The sequence below is a fragment of the Lampris incognitus genome, chromosome 12 (genome assembly GCF_029633865.1).
Source record: "Lampris incognitus isolate fLamInc1 chromosome 12, fLamInc1.hap2, whole genome shotgun sequence".
In the NCBI taxonomy this organism is placed as follows: domain Eukaryota; kingdom Metazoa; phylum Chordata; class Actinopteri; order Lampriformes; family Lampridae; genus Lampris; species Lampris incognitus.
In genome coordinates this window covers 35,553,298-35,571,936 of record NC_079222.1, presented here as the reverse complement: position 1 = coordinate 35,571,936, position 18,639 = coordinate 35,553,298, and the positions used below count along the sequence as shown (strand labels likewise).

At 46.1% G+C, this 18,639-nt stretch overlaps 1 protein-coding gene across 1 annotated transcript in view; it reads right to left on the bottom strand.

The window, feature by feature from the left end:
• dmgdh (dimethylglycine dehydrogenase) overlaps window positions 1–9,681 on the bottom strand; it is a 29,738-nt gene extending 20,057 nt beyond the window's left edge. Inside the window, exons 1-5 of the mRNA XM_056290554.1 lie at window positions 9,563–9,681; window positions 9,008–9,176; window positions 6,018–6,116; window positions 5,744–5,908; window positions 4,062–4,266 (exon numbers count right to left, since the gene is read on the bottom strand). Of these exons, the coding sequence (XP_056146529.1) occupies window positions 4,062–4,266; window positions 5,744–5,908; window positions 6,018–6,116; window positions 9,008–9,176; window positions 9,563–9,681 (757 nt within the window). The remainder of the gene's footprint in view (window positions 1–4,061; window positions 4,267–5,743; window positions 5,909–6,017; window positions 6,117–9,007; window positions 9,177–9,562) is intronic.
• Between the last annotated feature and the right edge of the window lie 8,958 nt (window positions 9,682–18,639).

Below are 18,639 nucleotides of genomic sequence, written 5' to 3'. Positions count from 1 at the left end.
CCACCAGAGACCCGCCGGATGAGAAGCGGGGGGGGGGGGTGCAGGGTGAGGAGAACAAGAGGCCGAAGTTGTGCCAGAGGTCCTCAGACGGCTGAAGAAGCAGAAGCTTTAGGACACAGATGAACCACAGGGAGTGAAAGACAGATCTGTGAGGGTGGAGGCGTGGATATGGAACGAGCCCGCGGGTTCGAGTCAGAGGCCGGAGGAAAGGGTAGACCAGCGCTTCCAGATCTGATTTCTGCTGGCTTATTTCTGGAACCCACACTGCAGGAACATCTGTTGTAGGTCTTTGCGCCACACAACACATGTACACATGGATACAGACCTTCCCTTTCTTTCACCCCCCCAACACACACACACACACACACACACACACACAATGGTGACCCTGGATAACCTTTTCATATAACGTGTATTGCATAATTGTGTGGTAGCTCCAGTATAGCTTGCAAAAAAAAACAAAACAAAAAAAACAAAACAAAATGAAAACAAAATAAAAACAAAAAACCCCCAAAAAACAAAAACAAAAAACCCCCAAAAGACAAAAAAAAAAAAACCCCAAAAAACAAAAACAAAAACAAAAAAACCCCCCAAAAACAAAAAACAAAACAAAATAAAAACAAAAAAACCCCAAAAGACAAAAACAAAAAAACAAAAACAAAAACCCCCAAAAAACAAAACAACAAAACAAAATAAAAACAAAAACCCCCCAAAAAGACAAAAACAAAACAAAATAAAAACAAAACCCCCCAAAAAACAAAAAAACAAAACAAAATAAAAACAAAAAAACCCCCAAAAAGACAAAAACAAAAAACAAAAACAAAAACCCCCCAAAAACAAAAAAACAAAACAAAATAAAAACAAAAAAACCCCAAAAGACAAAAACAAAAAAACAAAAACCCCCAAAAAACAAAACAACAAAACAAAATACAAACAAAAAAACCCCCCAAAAGACAAAAACAAAAAAACGAAAAAACAAAACAAAATAAAAGCAAAACCCCCCAAAAAACAAAAAAGCAAAACAAAATACAAACAAAAAAACCCCGAAAAGACAAAAACAAAAAAACAAAAACAAAAACCCCCAAAAACCAAAAAAAAACAAAAAACAAAACAAAGCAAAAGAAAAAAACAACAAAACAACCCCCCCCAAAAGACAAAAACAAAAAAACAAAACAAAATAAAAGCAAAACCCCCCAAAAACAAAAAAAACAAAACAAAATAAAAACAAAAAAACCCCAAAAGACAAAAACAAAAAAACAAAAACAAAAACCCCCAAAAAACAAAACAACAAAACAAAATAAAAACAAAAAAACCCCCCAAAAGACAAAAACAAAAAAACAAAAAAACAAAACAAAATAAAAGCAAAACCCCCCAAAAAACAAAAAAACAAAACAAAATAAAAACAAAAAAAACCCCAAAAGACAAAAACAAAAAACAAAAACCCCCAAAAACCAAAAAAAACAAAACAAAACAAAAGAAAAAAACAACAAAACAACCCCCCCCAAAAAAACAAAAACAAAAAAACCCAAAAACCCAAAAAACAAAAGAAAAAACAAAATAAAAAGCAAAACTAGAAAAACCACCACAATAAAGCTCCAGCGCCTAACATCAGGTGTGTGTCAGTGTGAGGGGGGCTGTGGTCATAGTGAAGCGACGCGGGGCCGTGAGTGCTGCTTGCTGGTGCAGCTACTGACATGCTGGGCCCACTGGGATGTGTGTCTGTGTTGTTGTTGAACATGACGAGTCGTAGCTCCTCAGCTACCTGCCGGTGGGTTATCAGCCGTTAAACCCGCGGCATGCAGTGTACTTGACCGTGTGGGGTTTATCCTCCTTCATGTGCTGGCTTCTGTTTTTTTTAACACGAGTTGTTAATTGTTGTTGATTTGCTGCTCGACGTGGGCATGTTGTGTTATTACCAGCCTATAATTTACCTTCCATTAGTCTCCTTCACCAAGACTCCCGCTCTCTCTCTCTCTGTGCTGCATTACACACCTTTAATATGGCGCAGCCGGCGGCTGGGTAACAGAAACAACATCATACAGCTCGTAAGGCTGAGGAAAATACCTCTCGGAGTTACTGTGCTTACAGAACGGAGGCACGCGCACACACACACGCGCACACGCACACGTCTGCACGCTCTCCTCCATGACCAACACACGCACGCACACATGCACACACACACACGCACGTCTGCACGCTCTCCTCCGTGACCAACACACACACACACACACACACACACACACACGCCAGCTGGCCCTCCTTCCTGACCAACACACACACACACACACGCACGCACACACACACACACACACACGCCAGCTGGCCCTCCTTCCTGACCAACACACACACACACACGCACACACGTCTGCAGGCCCTCCTCCCTGACCAACACACACACACACACACGCACGCACACACACACACACACACACACACGCCAGCTGGCCCTCCTCCCTGACCAACACACACACACACACACACACGCACACACGTCTGCAGGCCGTCCTCGCTGACCAACACACACACACACACACACACACACACACACACACACACACACACACACACACACACACACACACACACACACACACACACACACACAGAACTAATCTGGGAGGCTACTGAGAGCCACAGTACACAACTCCCACACACATCCGACCTGGGACAAGCCGCCGCTACTGCCCCGGCAGCAGCAGCTGTGTCCAGTAAAGGGGGCAATTCAGGTGAAGGCATAAATAAAGCATCACGTTCTCTGAGGTCAGTTCAGACGACATCACGCGCAAATGGACCCCTCGCGGGCAAATCTTTCTGGACCGGGGTCCAGACGACCTGCAGAACATAAGCAACGCTCTGCACCCCCGGAACCACTGCCAGGGAGCCACCGACGGCCCACGACACCAGACAGAACCACCACGGACGACCCGAGCGGGCTGCTGTCTGCAGCACAGACGGAGGGGTGGACCTGGGTCTGGGTTAGGCGTCCAACGCTGTTCTTCAGGAGGCGTGCTAGCGCCGCTGCCTCCTGATTGGCTGAGAGCCGAACAGCTGGCCTGCGCTGATTGGCTGACGGACGAACTGAAGGCGGAGGGAACAGCAAAGCCCACGTTTAGCGTCTCCGGTTGATGGGGGGGGGGAATGCTAAAAGAACAGTAAAATATGATAAACGTGCACAGCTGTCCCACTTTTCCCTCTGCGAGGCCGGTATGTGTAGACCAGATCCTGCTCCGGAGACCTGAACAGGACTGCACACAACATACGTAGACCGCCACGTACCACAATACATGCAGGACTAGTGGTCACTATTAAATCAGGGAAGAAGCTTATGACTGCTGGATGTGTCGGCTGTGCGCTCTGGAAGCCACCTCAAAAACAGATGTAAAGCCAAGGGGGGGGGGTAAAAAAGGAGGGGGGGTAAAAATGGAGGGAGGGTGAGGTAAATTCCTGAACTTTGCAAGATAAACAGCAGCAGTGATGCAAAAGTAGGGTTTTTGCCAACACGATCCACCCAGAACCGGTATAGCCCAGTTGAAATCATATGACCCCCCCTCCCCTCCCCTCCCCTCCTCTTCCCTCCCTGAACCCACGGCGCCCTCCTGCTCGGCCAAAGGTCCCTGGCTACACTGTATCCAGACTGTATATCCAGAGACAACGCATGTAACATGTGACGTACGGCGGCGCCTCTGCAACATTGTTGCCGTTTCCACCTGGGCGCGTTCAGTTCCCCCCCCCCAGTTCCCCCTCCCCCCTGAGCAGGCGCCCCGACCGACCAGAGGAGGCGCTAGTACAGCGACCAGGATACCGTACCCACATCCGGCTTCCCACCCGCAGACACGGCCAATTGTGTCTGTAGGGACGCCCGACCGAGCCGGAGGTAACACGGGGATTCGAACCGGCGAGCCCCGGTTATATATGCTGTAGAATTTCACACCGTCGAATCTTTACAAGTTTTTGCTGGGACAGCCCTCGTTTGTGTTCAGCGACTGGAAACATGCAACCCGTTTCTGGCGCATCTGTGGCTTGAAGGGAGACGCAGAAGAAGCGTGTGGATGAAGACAAACCTGACGCGTTGACGATGCGGTTGGCGCGAATGGTCCCATGGGGGGTTTGGACATCCCACTTGCCCTCTGAGGTTGGAGTAAGGCCGGTGACTGGGGCAGGGCTGTAGATCTGGGCGCCATACATACGTGCCCCTGCAGCCAGGGCCATGGTGAGAGAGTACGGGTCGATGTGACCATCTCCTGGGTTGTGAAGACCCGCTATGACCTAAAAGAAAAAAAGTGCAGGCAGGGGATAAAAGTGCGCATGATCAATCAAAAAAAGTTATTGAGAAGTTTCTGGAAAAACCAGTAACTGGTGCAAGCTACAGGAGGGATTCTTGGCCCATTTCAAACAAGAGTACGGACTAGTTATTGATGAATTCAGCGTATCAGCGCCAATAAATAATCCACACGTGACTTGAGTTCCACTAAGGCCCCGTTTAGACTGCAGGCAAATCCGATTTGGACCTTTAGGACCGACCGTCCACACTGTCATTTGTAAGTGATCAGATCGGAGTTGGCTTTGTTCAGACCGCAGCCACATCGTCGACCGATCTGCATCGGTTGCCGTGGTAACGACGTAGGCGTGCGTACGTTGCGCGTGCGTCGTGTGACGTAATATGCTGGCGACTTCTGTGCAGACAGACAACAACAAAACACCGTGGCGGTATGTCGTCTCACCCTTCGGGCACTGTCGTGTCGTGTTGTGTTGTGCTGTGCTGTGCTGTGTTGTGCTGTGTTGTGTTGTGTTGTGTTGTGTTGTGCTGTGTTGTGCTGTGCTGTGTTGTGTTGTGTTGTGTTGTGTTGTGCTGTGCTGTGTTGTGCTGTGCTGTGTTGTGCTGTGTTGTGTTGTGTTGTGTTGTGCTGTGTTGTGCTGTGTTGTGCTGTGCTGTGCTGTGCTGTGTTGTGTTGTGCTGTGTTGTGTTGTGTTGTGCTGTGTTGTGTTGTGTTGTGTTGTGTTGTGTTGTGTTGTGCTGTGTTGTGCTGTGCTGTGTTGTGCTGTGCTGTGTTGTGCTGTGTTGTGTTGTGTTGTGTTGTGCTGTGTTGTGCTGTGTTGTGCTGTGTTGTGTTGTGTTGTGCTGTGTTGTGTTGTGCTGTGTTGTGCTGTGCTGTGTTGTGCTGTGTTGTGTTGTGTTGTGTTGTGTTGTGCTGTGCTGTGCTGTGTTGTGCTGTGCTGTGTTGTGCTGTGTTGTGTTGTGTTGTGTTGTGTTGTGCTGTGCTGTGTTGTGTTGTGTTGTGTTGTGTTGTGCTGTGTTGTGTTGTGTTGTGTTGTGTTGTGTTGTGTTGTGCTGTGTTGTGCTGTGTTGTGTTGTGCTGTGCTGTGCTGTGCTGTGTTGTGTTGTGTCGCGTTGCGAGTGACGTAATGGACAGTTTGACATCCGATTTGAGTGGCTAGAGCGTCCAGACTGAGTCTTTAGAAATCCGATCTGAATCAGATGTGAAACCACTTCCGAATGTGGCTCAAATCTGATTGGCAAAGATCAGATCCCAGTGTGCTTTCTGCTGTTCACACTACATAAAAGAAATCACATCCCAATCTGGATTTGCCAAAAATCGGATTTGGGCTGCCAGTCTAAACGGGGTATAAGTCGTTCCATGGTGTAGCCTGGCTGGTGGGGCTTGCACTGATCAAGGCTACATGGATTCAAGAGGGCTGAACTCCCTCTAAAGATGGAGTCTGCGTGATCATCTTTCCTACAGACCTTGTTCATGTTGAGCAGAGGGAAGAGCTCTTGGATTTTCTCTGGTCCGATGATGGACTGCGGGGTCGGATGCCAGTGGGTTCGGGACATCTGGTACTTAATCTCATCCACTCGTTCTGGAGTTGAAGCAATGCGGATGCTACCTGGCTGGTGGAAGCCCACTGCCTGCGGACAAAATGAACGCTATGGGAAATAAACGCACGCACGCACGCACGCACTCACTCACTCACACACCCACACCCACACCAGGTAACTGAAAAATGATGCACTCCACCTGTCCGGTCTCGGCCTCCAGGCTCTCGTACAGTTTAATACTGTAATAGTGAACCTTCTTGAGGTTGATTCCAGGGTGGTAGTATGTCGTCAAACCGGCCTGAAACACAAAATATACACAACTACCTGTGAGAAACTACGCTGCGGAGCCTTTAGCTGACCGGTTGGCCACTGAATTCGCTACAGTATTGTGGCGTGGAAGAATGAGTCAAGGGGCAGATCCCCTTTTAATCGCCCATACTGCGCATGACTGTAGTCCACTGACTTCCGGTTTCTGCTGCAGCGGTCATACCAGTTTCCTGTTTGTTGGCACGCGTTGTGGACAATGGCATGTTTTTCGCGATGCCTGCAAGATTTGCCATGGATAAATGTGAACCACATGCACAGAACTGTCGACAAACTTTCCCCTGCACCGACCTGGTAGGTGCAGGGGAAAGTTTGCAGGTCAGTGCAGGGGAAAGTTTGCTGGTCGGTGCAGGTGAAAGTTTGCTGGTAGTGCAGGGGAAAGTTTGCTGGTCGGTGCAGGTGAAAGTTTGCTGGTCGGTGCAGGGGAAAGTTTGCTGGTCGGTGCAGGTGGAAGTTTGCTGGTCGGTGCAGGGGAAAGTTTGCTGGTAGGTGCAGGTGAAAGTTTGCTGGTCGGTGCAGGTGAAAGTTTGCTGGTCGGTGCAGGGGAAAGTTTGCTGGTAGGTGCAGGGGAAAGTTTGCTGGTAGGTGCAGGGGAAAGTTTGCTGGTCGGTGCAGGGGAAAGTTTGCTGGTCGGTGCAGGGGAAAGTTTGCTGGTCGGTGCAGGGGAAAGTTTGCCGGTCGGTGCAGGGGAAAGTTTGCTGGTCGGTGCAGGGGAAAGTTTGCTGGTCGGTGCAGGTGAAAGTTTGCTGGTCGGTGCAGGTGAAAGTTTGCTGGTCGGTGCAGGGGAAAGTTTGCTGGTCGGTGCAGGGGAAGGTTTGCTGGTCGGTGCAGGGGAAAGTTTGCTGGTCGGTGCAGGGGAAAGTTTGCTGGTCGGTACAGCGGAAAGTTTGCTGGTCGGTTCAGGGGAAAGTTTGCTGGTCGGTGCAGGGGAAAGTTTGCTGGTCGGTGCAGGTGAAAGTTTGCTGGTCGGTACAGGGGAAAGTTTGCTGGTCGGTGCAGCGGAAAGTTTGCTGGTCGGTGCAGGTGAAAGTTTGCTGGTCGGTGCAGGTGAAAGTTTGCTGGTCGGTGCAGGTGAAAGTTTGCTGGTCGGTGCAGGGGAAAGTTTGCTGGTCGGTGCAGGTGAAAGTTTGCTGGTCGGTGCAGGGGAAAGTTTGCTGGTCGGTGCAGGTGAAAGTTTGCTGGTCGGTGCAGGTGGAAGTTTGCTGGTCGGTGCAGGGGAAAGTTTGCTGGTAGGTGCAGGTGAAAGTTTGCTGGTCAGTGCAGGTGAAAGTTTGCTGGTAGGTGCAGGGGAAAGTTTGCTGGTCGGTGCAGGGGAAAGTTTGCTGGTCGGTGCAGGGGAAAGTTTGCTGGTAGGTGCAGGGGAAAGTTTGCTGGTCGGTGCAGGGGAAAGTTTGCTGGTCGGTGCAGGGGAAAGTTTGCTGGTCGGTGCAGGGGAAAGTTTGCTGGTCGGTGCAGGGGAAAGTTTGCTGGTCGGTGCAGGGGAAAGTTTGTCGACAGTTCTGTGCATCTCGTTGACCTTTATCCAAGGTAAATCTCGCAGGCACTGCGAAAAAATAGCACACGCCAACAAACAGGAAACTGGTATGACCGCTGCAGTAGGAACCGGAAGTCATTGGACCACAGTTATGCACAGAGCCGAATCCGACCAGAACGGACCAGAACTAACAACAACGTAACGAGTCAACCCCATGTCCCAAGTGGCGCCATCAGTCCCGGTACGGTCAGTTAGTCAGTAAACGGTGTCCTACTGAGTCTGAGTCGAACCCCCAAAACAACAAGACAAGAATAACCACAACATGAACAACACATCATTAAAACACAATCAAATCTAATATCAACAGTCCCATCAGCCATTGCGCTCCCCCAGCGCGGAACCGCCGACAGTCGGCGCGACACCTTCCCCCCGGTCGTTACCGTATGACGTCACTGGCTTGTTTGTAAGACACGTGTAGCAGATTTGGAATGGAGTATTCCCTCGCTTTATTATTAAAAATGGACACTCCACGCAGCCCCGCCCACTGTTTAAAATAAACGTATTTTTACTATATATATATATATTGCATGTGTACGTTAGGAAAAGTTAGGCAAGATGTGTAACAGCCATCTGCCACTACTGGGGCGGGGGGGGGGCTGCACCCACCACTAGGGGTCTGCAGCCCCCCCCAGCCCCCCCCTTCCCGCGCTAATGCCATTAGAATAAATACATATCAACGTTGAAGCGATGCACATTCCACCTTCCAAACTCATTTGGCCGTATAAACGGAAGTCACTGCCGCTGTTTCTACGTCAGCGTCAGGTGGAGTCACTGGCGTGCAGGATTACAGTTTAAAATAGTGTTTCCACTATTCACACTTCTGAGTGTTGTGTGCAAATAAGGCTGATCGGCGCTCCACCTCGTCGACTGTACAACACCTGTACGTCGCTTTCTACTGTACAGAAGAGGAGCGGGTGAGATGAGTCTCCCCCCCGCTGGCGTGTGGATCCCCGTAGTTGTGGTGTTGCATTGCAGTGCTATAAAAAGGAAGGAGAACCACTGAGGGAGGCAGAAAGGTTAAGTGGGTCACGTCTTCAGATGTCTTGGAGATCCAACATGGCTGACAGCCGACATGGGGGCCCGTGAGACAGTCACTACGTGACAGGAAAAAAAAAGATGCATATACTTTGACCATTATCTCACGATCAGAGAAGATCACGTAGGAGGGGCTCGGACGTGACGTCACTCACAGAAGTGAACGGACAGCAGGCTCTCCAGTCACATTCCACGTGCACCATGATCAGACCTACTGCAGAACACCACCCAAATAGACACAAATAACTGAGCATCGACACCACCAACACCAACAACAAACACCTTGGTAGACCTACAGCGTGCCAGGTGGAGCCGGCAGTCAGCTCGGACTTCTCCAGCAGGACCACATCCTTCGCGCCACCCTTGGCCAGGTGGTACGCCAAGCTGACGCCCACGCATCCGCCACCAATAACGACGGTGTCCGCGGTGTCCTTCCACCGCGTCCTCAAGGCCGACGACGGGTCTCTGCAAAGAGGGAGGCATGAGTCAGGACTACTGGCCGGGCTCCACGTGTTTGACCCCCCCCCCCGGCGTGCGCCATGCTCCACCAGGTGAGCGCGAACGCGCGTCTCTACTGGAACAAGCCGCGCAAAACATCCGGCCGGACGAGCTCACGTGCGCGATAAGGGCACGTGCTGCTCATCACCTACACCGCAGCGTTGAATTTTGGTATATGTTCATTTACACGTTGTGAATCTGGAAGTCAACACCGTTGCGCACAAAAGTCTGCGCACTCCCCCCCCTTTCCCCCCCCCCGTTTTCTGGATTTGATTTTAAAACGACATCTGTTAAGAATGACTTTTAGAAAAGAAAACAAAAACGGCTTCCGGTACGAAAAGGAGGATTCTCACCCGTTATCGGCTTGTTTTTTTGCCGTGCAACATATGGCGCGCAGGGGGAGTCGTGCAACTCCTCCGCAAGCGGCCACGTTTCTCCGCAAGCGAATGTGCAAATGAAAGATCCGGGACATGATCAGGCAATTACGGCGCTGGCGCGTGCAACCTCATTCAACACCGCGACCTCCTCCCTATAACCGAATTGCGATGCGGTCGCGCAGCCTGCTTCTGTTAAATACGGCGAATCTGCATAAGATAGGTGCAGACACGCCCCCCCCCTCATTAAGCGGGGGGGGGGGAGAGGACGGTGAAACTCTAGCCAGAGCCACGGGCTGCGCGCGGGGGGCGGGGTGGGGTGGGGGGGGGTTAACCCCTTGTTTGCCGGGAGCTGAAACATGTAGGCCACGTTACCACGTGCGCGGACATGCAACTTGAACATTTCTGCGCACACTCGTTTAGTCCGCAGAAATACGTGACACCGACACGCTTCTCGTGGTCATTTGTGAGTTTTGCACGCCAGTGAAATCGGCCGAAGCCTCTGAAGTCTGCAAGACAAACAAAACGGACGCTGCATGGCAGTTCACACGCGTCCTGACCCGTCCGCACGTCCCTAAGAGCCGCATTAGTGTTTCAGCGTTGTGGCTCTTTCCAGTCACCTGCTGAGCCAACCGGTTAGCGCAGCCCGGCGCGGCGGGAAGTTAATCATCTGCCGGGAGTCTTGGAGACCCTTCATAAAACTGCAGCTGGCCAGAAGGGTATGACTACTGAGATGTTGAAAAAGACCGGGTGGCTGCGAGTTCGTGTGAGCAACTTGCATGTGCTCACGCATATTGCAACTACAGTTTGAGTTTATTAAGTGTCCGCTCATCAAAATAGTAAAAAAACAAACAACAACAACAACAAATCGTGCGCGTGACACACAAACCACGACGGTCTTGTAGGAATATCGCCACACAGAAGCAGGTTTGAAGGTGTTGCACAATAAACAGAAAGAGAAGAGTGTGCATTTCTTGACGTTGTGTGTACTTGATAACAGCAGCTGCTGGTCTTGCTTGCGTCAGCCTGAGATGAGCCGGACCGGCCTGAGTTGAGCCGGACAGGCCTGAGATGAGCCGGACCGGCCTGAGATGAGCCGGACAGGCCTGAGTTGAGCCGGACCGGCCTGAGATGAGCCGGACAGGCCTGAGTTGAGCCGGACAGGCCGGAGTTGAGCCGGACCGGCCTGAGTTGAGCCGGACAGGCCGGAGTTGAGCCGGACCGGCCTGAGATGAGCCGGACCGGCCTGAGATGAGCCGGACCGGCCTGAGTTGAGCCGGACCGACCTGAGTTGAGCCGGACCGGCCTGAGTTGAGCCGGACCGGCCTGAGATGAGCCGGACCGGCCTGAGTTGAGCCGGACCGGCCTGAGATGAGCCGGACAGACCTGAGTTGAGCCGGACCGGCCTGAGATGAGCCGGACCGGCCTGAGATGAGCCGGACAGGCCTGAGATGAGCCGGACAGGCCTGAGATGAGCCGGACAGGCCTGAGGTGCTCGTCGTCTGAAAGAGTGCTGGTAACCAGAACCAGACGTTCTAGAGTCATTAGAGGCGGTTCTAGCACGCCCGGGGCCGTACAGCGCTCTGCAGGGTTCTGGAACGTAACTACGCAGTTTGAAAAAGTTACTAATGACTCCTAATTACCTTCCTAATCAGTGCGCCCCTTTTTATACGGACGTGGCGAGCTTAACGCCAGACAAAGTATAAAGTCTAGTACACAACAAAACAACAACAAGGCCTTCAGTAGGAATCTCACGAACCAAGTAGAGGCGTCTCAACAGAGCAAAAACAGCCCGAAGCGGACTAATTCTGACGTATTAGCAGGTCAACGCCCCGAAGGAAAACACCACGCCAAACATCTTGAGCTGAGTCCTGCACAGACTCAGCTCAAGATCTCCTCACAAGTCTTCTGGACATTGTTCTGGAATTTTTTCAATCTCTTGCTTTCCAAATGAATGCATAAATAAGCTAATTACTTAATTAATTAAGAATTATAATATTAATAACAGTGTCAAATAGCTGAATTGCTTGAAATGTATGCCAATTAGCCATGCATACATTACCCGTTGAAGGTTAGTAGAAAGATTCAGGGTAGCCAGAGTATATTCCTGGAGTGGAGAAATATATATATATATATATATATATATATATATATATATATATATATATATATATATATATATGTATATGTATGTATGTATGTATATGTATATGTATATGTATATGTATGTATATGTGTATATATATGTATATATATGTATATGTATATACATGTATATGTATATATGTATATGTATGTATATGTGTATGTATGTATATGTATATATGTATCTGTCTCCACTAGCTCCACTAGCTCACATATATACTATATATATACGTATATGTGAGCTAGCAGAATACCACAGGAACTGTGCTAGCTCTGGCCTGAAATAGGCATGGTTGGGTGGCATGATCGGTCTGCGTGCGGCAGCATAAAGGGTGTCTGGGGGGCATTAAGCGGCGCTTTGGATAAAATAAGCGTACGAGTAACTCCATCAGGTCAGCGATTACAAATCTGATCATGCAGCAGTGGTGTATTCTGGGCATTCTTGCCAACACTCTGAGAATGGTCTCTAAGAAAGGTCATAAGGCCCAGTGTCCCATGTTAGGCCACTACTGGGTGGTTGCCAGGGTGCGAACTACAGGGGGAGCCAAGGGGAGCTTGACTGCCCTGAATAAAACATGGCCTCCCCTGAAAACATGAGTTGTGAATTTATTTTTGAGGGGGGGGGGGTGCAGAGGGTGCAATGCACACAGGCGCCGCATCAGCGGGGGCGCCAAAAGTACAGCGTACAGTAAGCAATTTCCGGTTGTAGGCCTATTTGTTTTTTTTTTTTAAGTTTAATATTTATGAGTATTATTACTTATTTGAGAAATTTTGGTTTAGAATATATAGTTACACGTTATATTTTTTAATTATAATGCATTTATTTTTTTTGTGCACAGTCTTTTGGCGCCCCCGCTGATGCGGCGCCTGTGTGCATTGCACCCTCTGCACCCCCTACCCCCCCCCGTAAAAGAAGTCAGCCATGGTAGAGTTTGCACACTTGCTAAGAGGTTGGTGGTTGCTCCAGGGGCGCAACGGGGGGGTGGGGGTTGGTGGGTGCAGAGGGTGCAATGCACACAGGCGCCACATCAGCGGGGGCGCCAAAAGACCGGTCGCAAAAATAACCAAACAAACAAATTATTGTAATTAAAAAATATAACATGTAACTATATATTCTAATCCAAAATTCTCATTTAAGCAATCTGCTCATATATTTTCGGAATGTGTGTGTGTGTGTGTGTGTGTGTGTGGTGTTAGTGTGTGTGTGTGTGTTAGTGTAGATAGCGGGACCGAAAACTAAAACACTTATGATCCTATTTCTTTGTGGAGGTGGTAGGTGTTGTCTCAGAGAGTAAGGGAAAAATCCCAGAAAATTAAAATTATGCATAATTATGTATAAATATGCAAAATATGCATTTTTCTAAAAATGGCTAAAAACCACTTTTCTCGGCATTTCAGATGATTCTGAGCATCTTTGATTTTTTCAACTATATAAAAAAAAATTTCTGGGACTTAGAAATGTTTTGGCATTATGCAAAATAAATGCATTTTTGCAAAAATGCACTTATGATCCTCATTTTTTTTGGAGGTGGTAAGTATTGTTCCAGAGAGGACCAGAAAAATAGCGGGAAATTAAAATAATTATAATAATTATGCATAATTATGCAAAATATGCATTTTCTAAAAATGGCTAAAAACCACTTTTCTCGGCATTTCAGATGATTCTGAGCATTTGGGGGGAGGGAGTTGGAGTGGGGAGGGGGTTTAGGGGCAGGGGGAAGGCGGTTAGCTGGCAGGATGAAGAGGAGGGAGATTTAGACGGGTGGATAACCAAACCGCTACATTGTAGCGGGGTTCTTCTAGTAATATTTATAAATATTAAACGTTTAAAAAACAAATAGGCCAATAACCAGAAATGGTTTACTGTGCACTGTACTTTTGGCGCCCCCGCTGATGCGGCGCCTGTGTGCATTGCACCCTCTGCACCCCCCACCACCCCCCCCGTTGCGCCCCTGGGTTGCTCAGTGGTTTGGGGGTGCTTGCTGGCAGTTACTTGTAGGTTGCTAGTGCGTTACTCTGTGGATTTAGGTGTATTGCACCCACAAGGCGTCCACTAGTGACCAGAATAAAACCCAGACTATAACCCAGACTATAACCCAGACTATAACCCGGAATATAACCCAGACTATAACCCAGACTATAACCCAGACTATAACCCAGACTATAACCCAGAACATAACCCATAGAATCAGCCAATCATGGCCTTGGTGCAACAATCTCCTTGCAGGAATAAGCATGATACCTTTCTGTCCATGTTGGTTTTCTCATTGGCTGTCATAATTTGGCAGCCATCTAAGGCAGTCATATGAAACCAGCTTTATGGAGCTTTATAATATGGAACCAGCTTTATGGAGCTTTATAATATGGAACCAGCTTTATGGAGCTTTATAATATGGAACCAGCTTTATGGAGCTTTATAACATGGAACCAGCTTTATGGAGTTTTATAATATGGAACCAGCTTTATGGAGCTTTATAATATGGAACCAGCTTTATGGAGCTTTATAATATGGAACCAGCTTTATGGAGCTTTATAATATGGAACCAGCTTTATGGAGCTTTATGATATGAAACCAGCTTTATGGAGCTTTATGATATGGAACCAGCTTTATGGAGCTTTATAATATGGAACCAGCTTTATGGAGCTTTATAATATGGAACCAGCTTTATGGAGCTTTATAATATGGAACCAGCTTTATGGAGCTTTATAATATGGAACCAGCTTTATGGAGCTTTATGATATGAAACCAGCTTTATGGAGCTTTATGATATGGAACCAGCTTTATGGAGCTTTATGATATGGAACCAGCTTTATGGAGCTTTATAATATGGAACCAGCTTTATGGAGCTTTATAATATGGAACCAGCTTTATGGAGCTTTATAATATGGAACCAGCTTTATGGAGCTTTATGATATGGAACCAGCTTTATGGAGCTTTATAATATGGAACCAGCTTTATGGAGCTTTATGATATGGAACCAGCTTTATGGAGCTTTATGATATGGAACCAGCTTTATGGAGCTTTATAATATGGAACCAGCTTTATGGAGCTTTATGATATGGAACCAGCTTTATGGAGCTTTATGATATGGAACCAGCTTTATGGAGCTTTATAATATGGAACCAGCTTTATGGAGCTTTATAATATGGAACCAGCTTTATGGAGCTTTATAATATGGAACCAGCTTTATGGAGCTTTATAATATGGAACCAGCTTTATGGAGCTTTATAATATGGAACCAGCTTTATGGAGCTTTATAATATGGAACCAGCTTTATGGAGCTTTATAATATGGAACCAGCTTTATGGAGCTTTATAATATGGAACCAGCTTTATGGAGTTTTATAACATGGAACCAGCTTTATGGAGCTTTATAATATGGAACCAGCTTTATGGAGCTTTATAATATGGAACCAGCTTTATGGAGCTTTATAATATGGAACCAGCTTTATGGAGCTTTATAATATGGAACCAGCTTTATGGAGCTTTATAATATGGAACCAGCTTTATGGAGCTTTATAACATGGAACCAGCTTTATGGAGCTTTATGATATGGAACCAGCTTTATGGAGCTTTATAATATGGAACCAGCTTTATGGAGCTTTATAATATGGAACCAGCTTTATGGAGCTTTATAACATGGAACCAGCTTTATGGAGCTTTATAATATGGAACCAGCTTTATGGAGTTTTATAATATGGAACCAGCTTTATGGAGCTTTATGATATGGAACCAGCTTTATGGAGCTTTATAATATGGATCCAGCTTTATGGAGCTTTATGATATGGAACCAGCTTTATGGAGCTTTATGATATGGAACCAGCTTTATGGAGCTTTATAATATGGAACCAGCTTTATGGAGCTTTATAATATGGAACCAGCTTTATGGAGCTTTATGATATGGAACCAGCTTTATGGAGCTTTATAATATGGATCCAGCTTTATGGAGCTTTATGATATGGAACCAGCTTTATGGAGCTTTATAACATGGAACCAGCTTTATGGAGTTTTATAATATGGAACCAGCTTTATGGAGCTTTATGATATGGAACCAGCTTTATGGAGCTTTATAATATGGATCCAGCTTTATGGAGCTTTATAATATGGAACCAGCTTTATGGAGCTTTATAATATGGATCCAGCTTTATGGAGCTTTATAATATGGATCCAGCTTTATGGAGCTTTATAATATGGAACCAGCTTTATGGAGCTTTATAATATGGAACCAGCTTTATGGAGCTTTATAATATGGAACCAGCTTTATGGAGCTTTATAATATGGAACCAGCTTTATGGAGCTTTATAATATGGAACCAGCTTTATGGAGCTTTATAATATGGAACCAGCTTTATGGAGCTTTATAATATGGAACCAGCTTTATGGAGTTTTATAACATGGAACCAGCTTTATGGAGCTTTATAATATGGAACCAGCTTTATGGAGCTTTATAATATGGAACCAGCTTTATGGAGCTTTATAATATGGAACCAGCTTTATGGAGCTTTATAATATGGAACCAGCTTTATGGAGCTTTATAATATGGAACCAGCTTTATGGAGCTTTATAATATGGAACCAGCTTTATGGAGCTTTATAATATGGAACCAGCTTTATGGAGCTTTATAATATGGAACCAGCTTTATGGAGCTTTATAACATGGAACCAGCTTTATGGAGCTTTATGATATGGAACCAGCTTTATGGAGCTTTATAATATGGAACCAGCTTTATGGAGCTTTATAATATGGAACCAGCTTTATGGAGCTTTATAACATGGAACCAGCTTTATGGAGCTTTATGATATGGAACCAGCTTTATGGAGTTTTATAATATGGAACCAGCTTTATGGAGCTTTATGATATGGAACCAGCTTTATGGAGCTTTATAATATGGATCCAGCTTTATGGAGCTTTATGATATGGAACCAGCTTTATGGAGCTTTATGATATGGAACCAGCTTTATGGAGCTTTATAATATGGAACCAGCTTTATGGAGCTTTATAATATGGAACCAGCTTTATGGAGCTTTATGATATGGAACCAGCTTTATGGAGCTTTATAATATGGATCCAGCTTTATGGAGCTTTATGATATGGAACCAGCTTTATGGAGCTTTATAACATGGAACCAGCTTTATGGAGTTTTATAATATGGAACCAGCTTTATGGAGCTTTATGATATGGAACCAGCTTTATGGAGCTTTATAATATGGATCCAGCTTTATGGAGCTTTATAATATGGAACCAGCTTTATGGAGCTTTATAATATGGATCCAGCTTTATGGAGCTTTATAACATGGAACCAGCTTTATGGAGCTTTATAATATGGAACCAGCTTTATGGAGCTTTATAACATGGAACCAGCTTTATGGAGCTTTATAATATGGAACCAGCTTTATGGAGCTTTATAACATGGAACCAGCTTTATGGAGCTTTATAATATGGAACCAGCTTTATGGAGTTTTATAATATGGAACCAGCTTTATGGAGCTTTATAATATGGACCCAGCTTTATGGAGCTTTATAACATGGAACCAGCTTTATGGAGCTTTATAATATGGAACCAGCTTTATGGAGTTTTATAATATGGAACCAGCTTTATGGAGCTTTATGATATGGAACCAGCTTTATGGAGCTTTATAATATGGAACCAGCTTTATGGAGCTTTATGATATGGAACCAGCTTTATGGAGCTTTATAATATGGATCCAGCTTTATGGAGCTTTATAATATGGAACCAGCTTTATGGAGCTTTATAATATGGAACCAGCTTTATGGAGTTTTATAATATGGAACCAGCTTTATGGAGCTTTATAATATGGAACCAGCTTTATGGAGCTTTATAACATGGAACCAGCTTTATGGAGCTTTATAATATGGAACCAGCTTTATGGAGTTTTATAACAGGGAACCAGCTTTATGGAGCTTTATAACATGGAACCAGCTTTATGGAGCTTTATAATGTTCCCTCCGTGAATGCAGGGACGAGCTGTTTGAGCATCTTTACGCATGCTCAGTAATCCGGGTAAGAAAACCACGGGAAGTTGAATCAGTTCATCTGGACAGTAAACACGGTGTCCAGTTGAACTGAGTCAACTTTCTGTGACGTTGTTTGAACTCTTCTGTCTTGGTTCTTTGACCCGGGTTGGTGTGGTGTGTTGCCCCCCAGTTATCAACACAAACAGCCTGCGTGTATTCAGCGCCTTTTCTGTCCAAAGTGCTTCGCAACTGACACCTCACATATTTACCCACAAACACTCATACAACCATGCAAACTAGCAACCAGGTCCTTGGGGGGCAGCGAGGAGTTACGCAGGTGTCTTGCTCAGGGCCACCTCAACATTTCTGCAAGGAGGAGCCGAGAGTCAAACCAGCAACCCTCCATGTTAGCGGATGACCAGCTCTACCTCCTGAGCTACTGCTGGTGGATTTAACATCCCATCCTGTGTATAAATGAATGAATAGAATAAGTTAAGAAAAAGTAAAATCAAATGAAACACGATGATCACAGAGCTCACAACACGTGACACCCAATGAGCAGAAAATCAAAGAGAGAAAACCAGAAATTAGTGCGGAACTATTATCTGATAGCAATCAAACCAATTGGAAAATGAAGGAATGCCAAAGGACCTGGAATTCTTTTCTTTTTTTCCCCATTCTTGCGGATTTCCCCTCATCCGAATCAAGGGTCTAAGGGGGTTCGTTGTGCTTATTATTTTCTTCTCTGTTGGGGAAGGTAATGTGATTATAAAGCCCTCTTGGGCTGCACTGTGGTTTGGGGCTGTGCGGATAAACTTTAAAGAGATGTGATTTTCTTTCAGAAAGTTGACTACTTCCCAACAGCTGTTGGACAAAGTTGAACATGTTAAAGTTTAGGAATTGTTAAAAGTGTATTGTCTTAAGTTATATCAATTA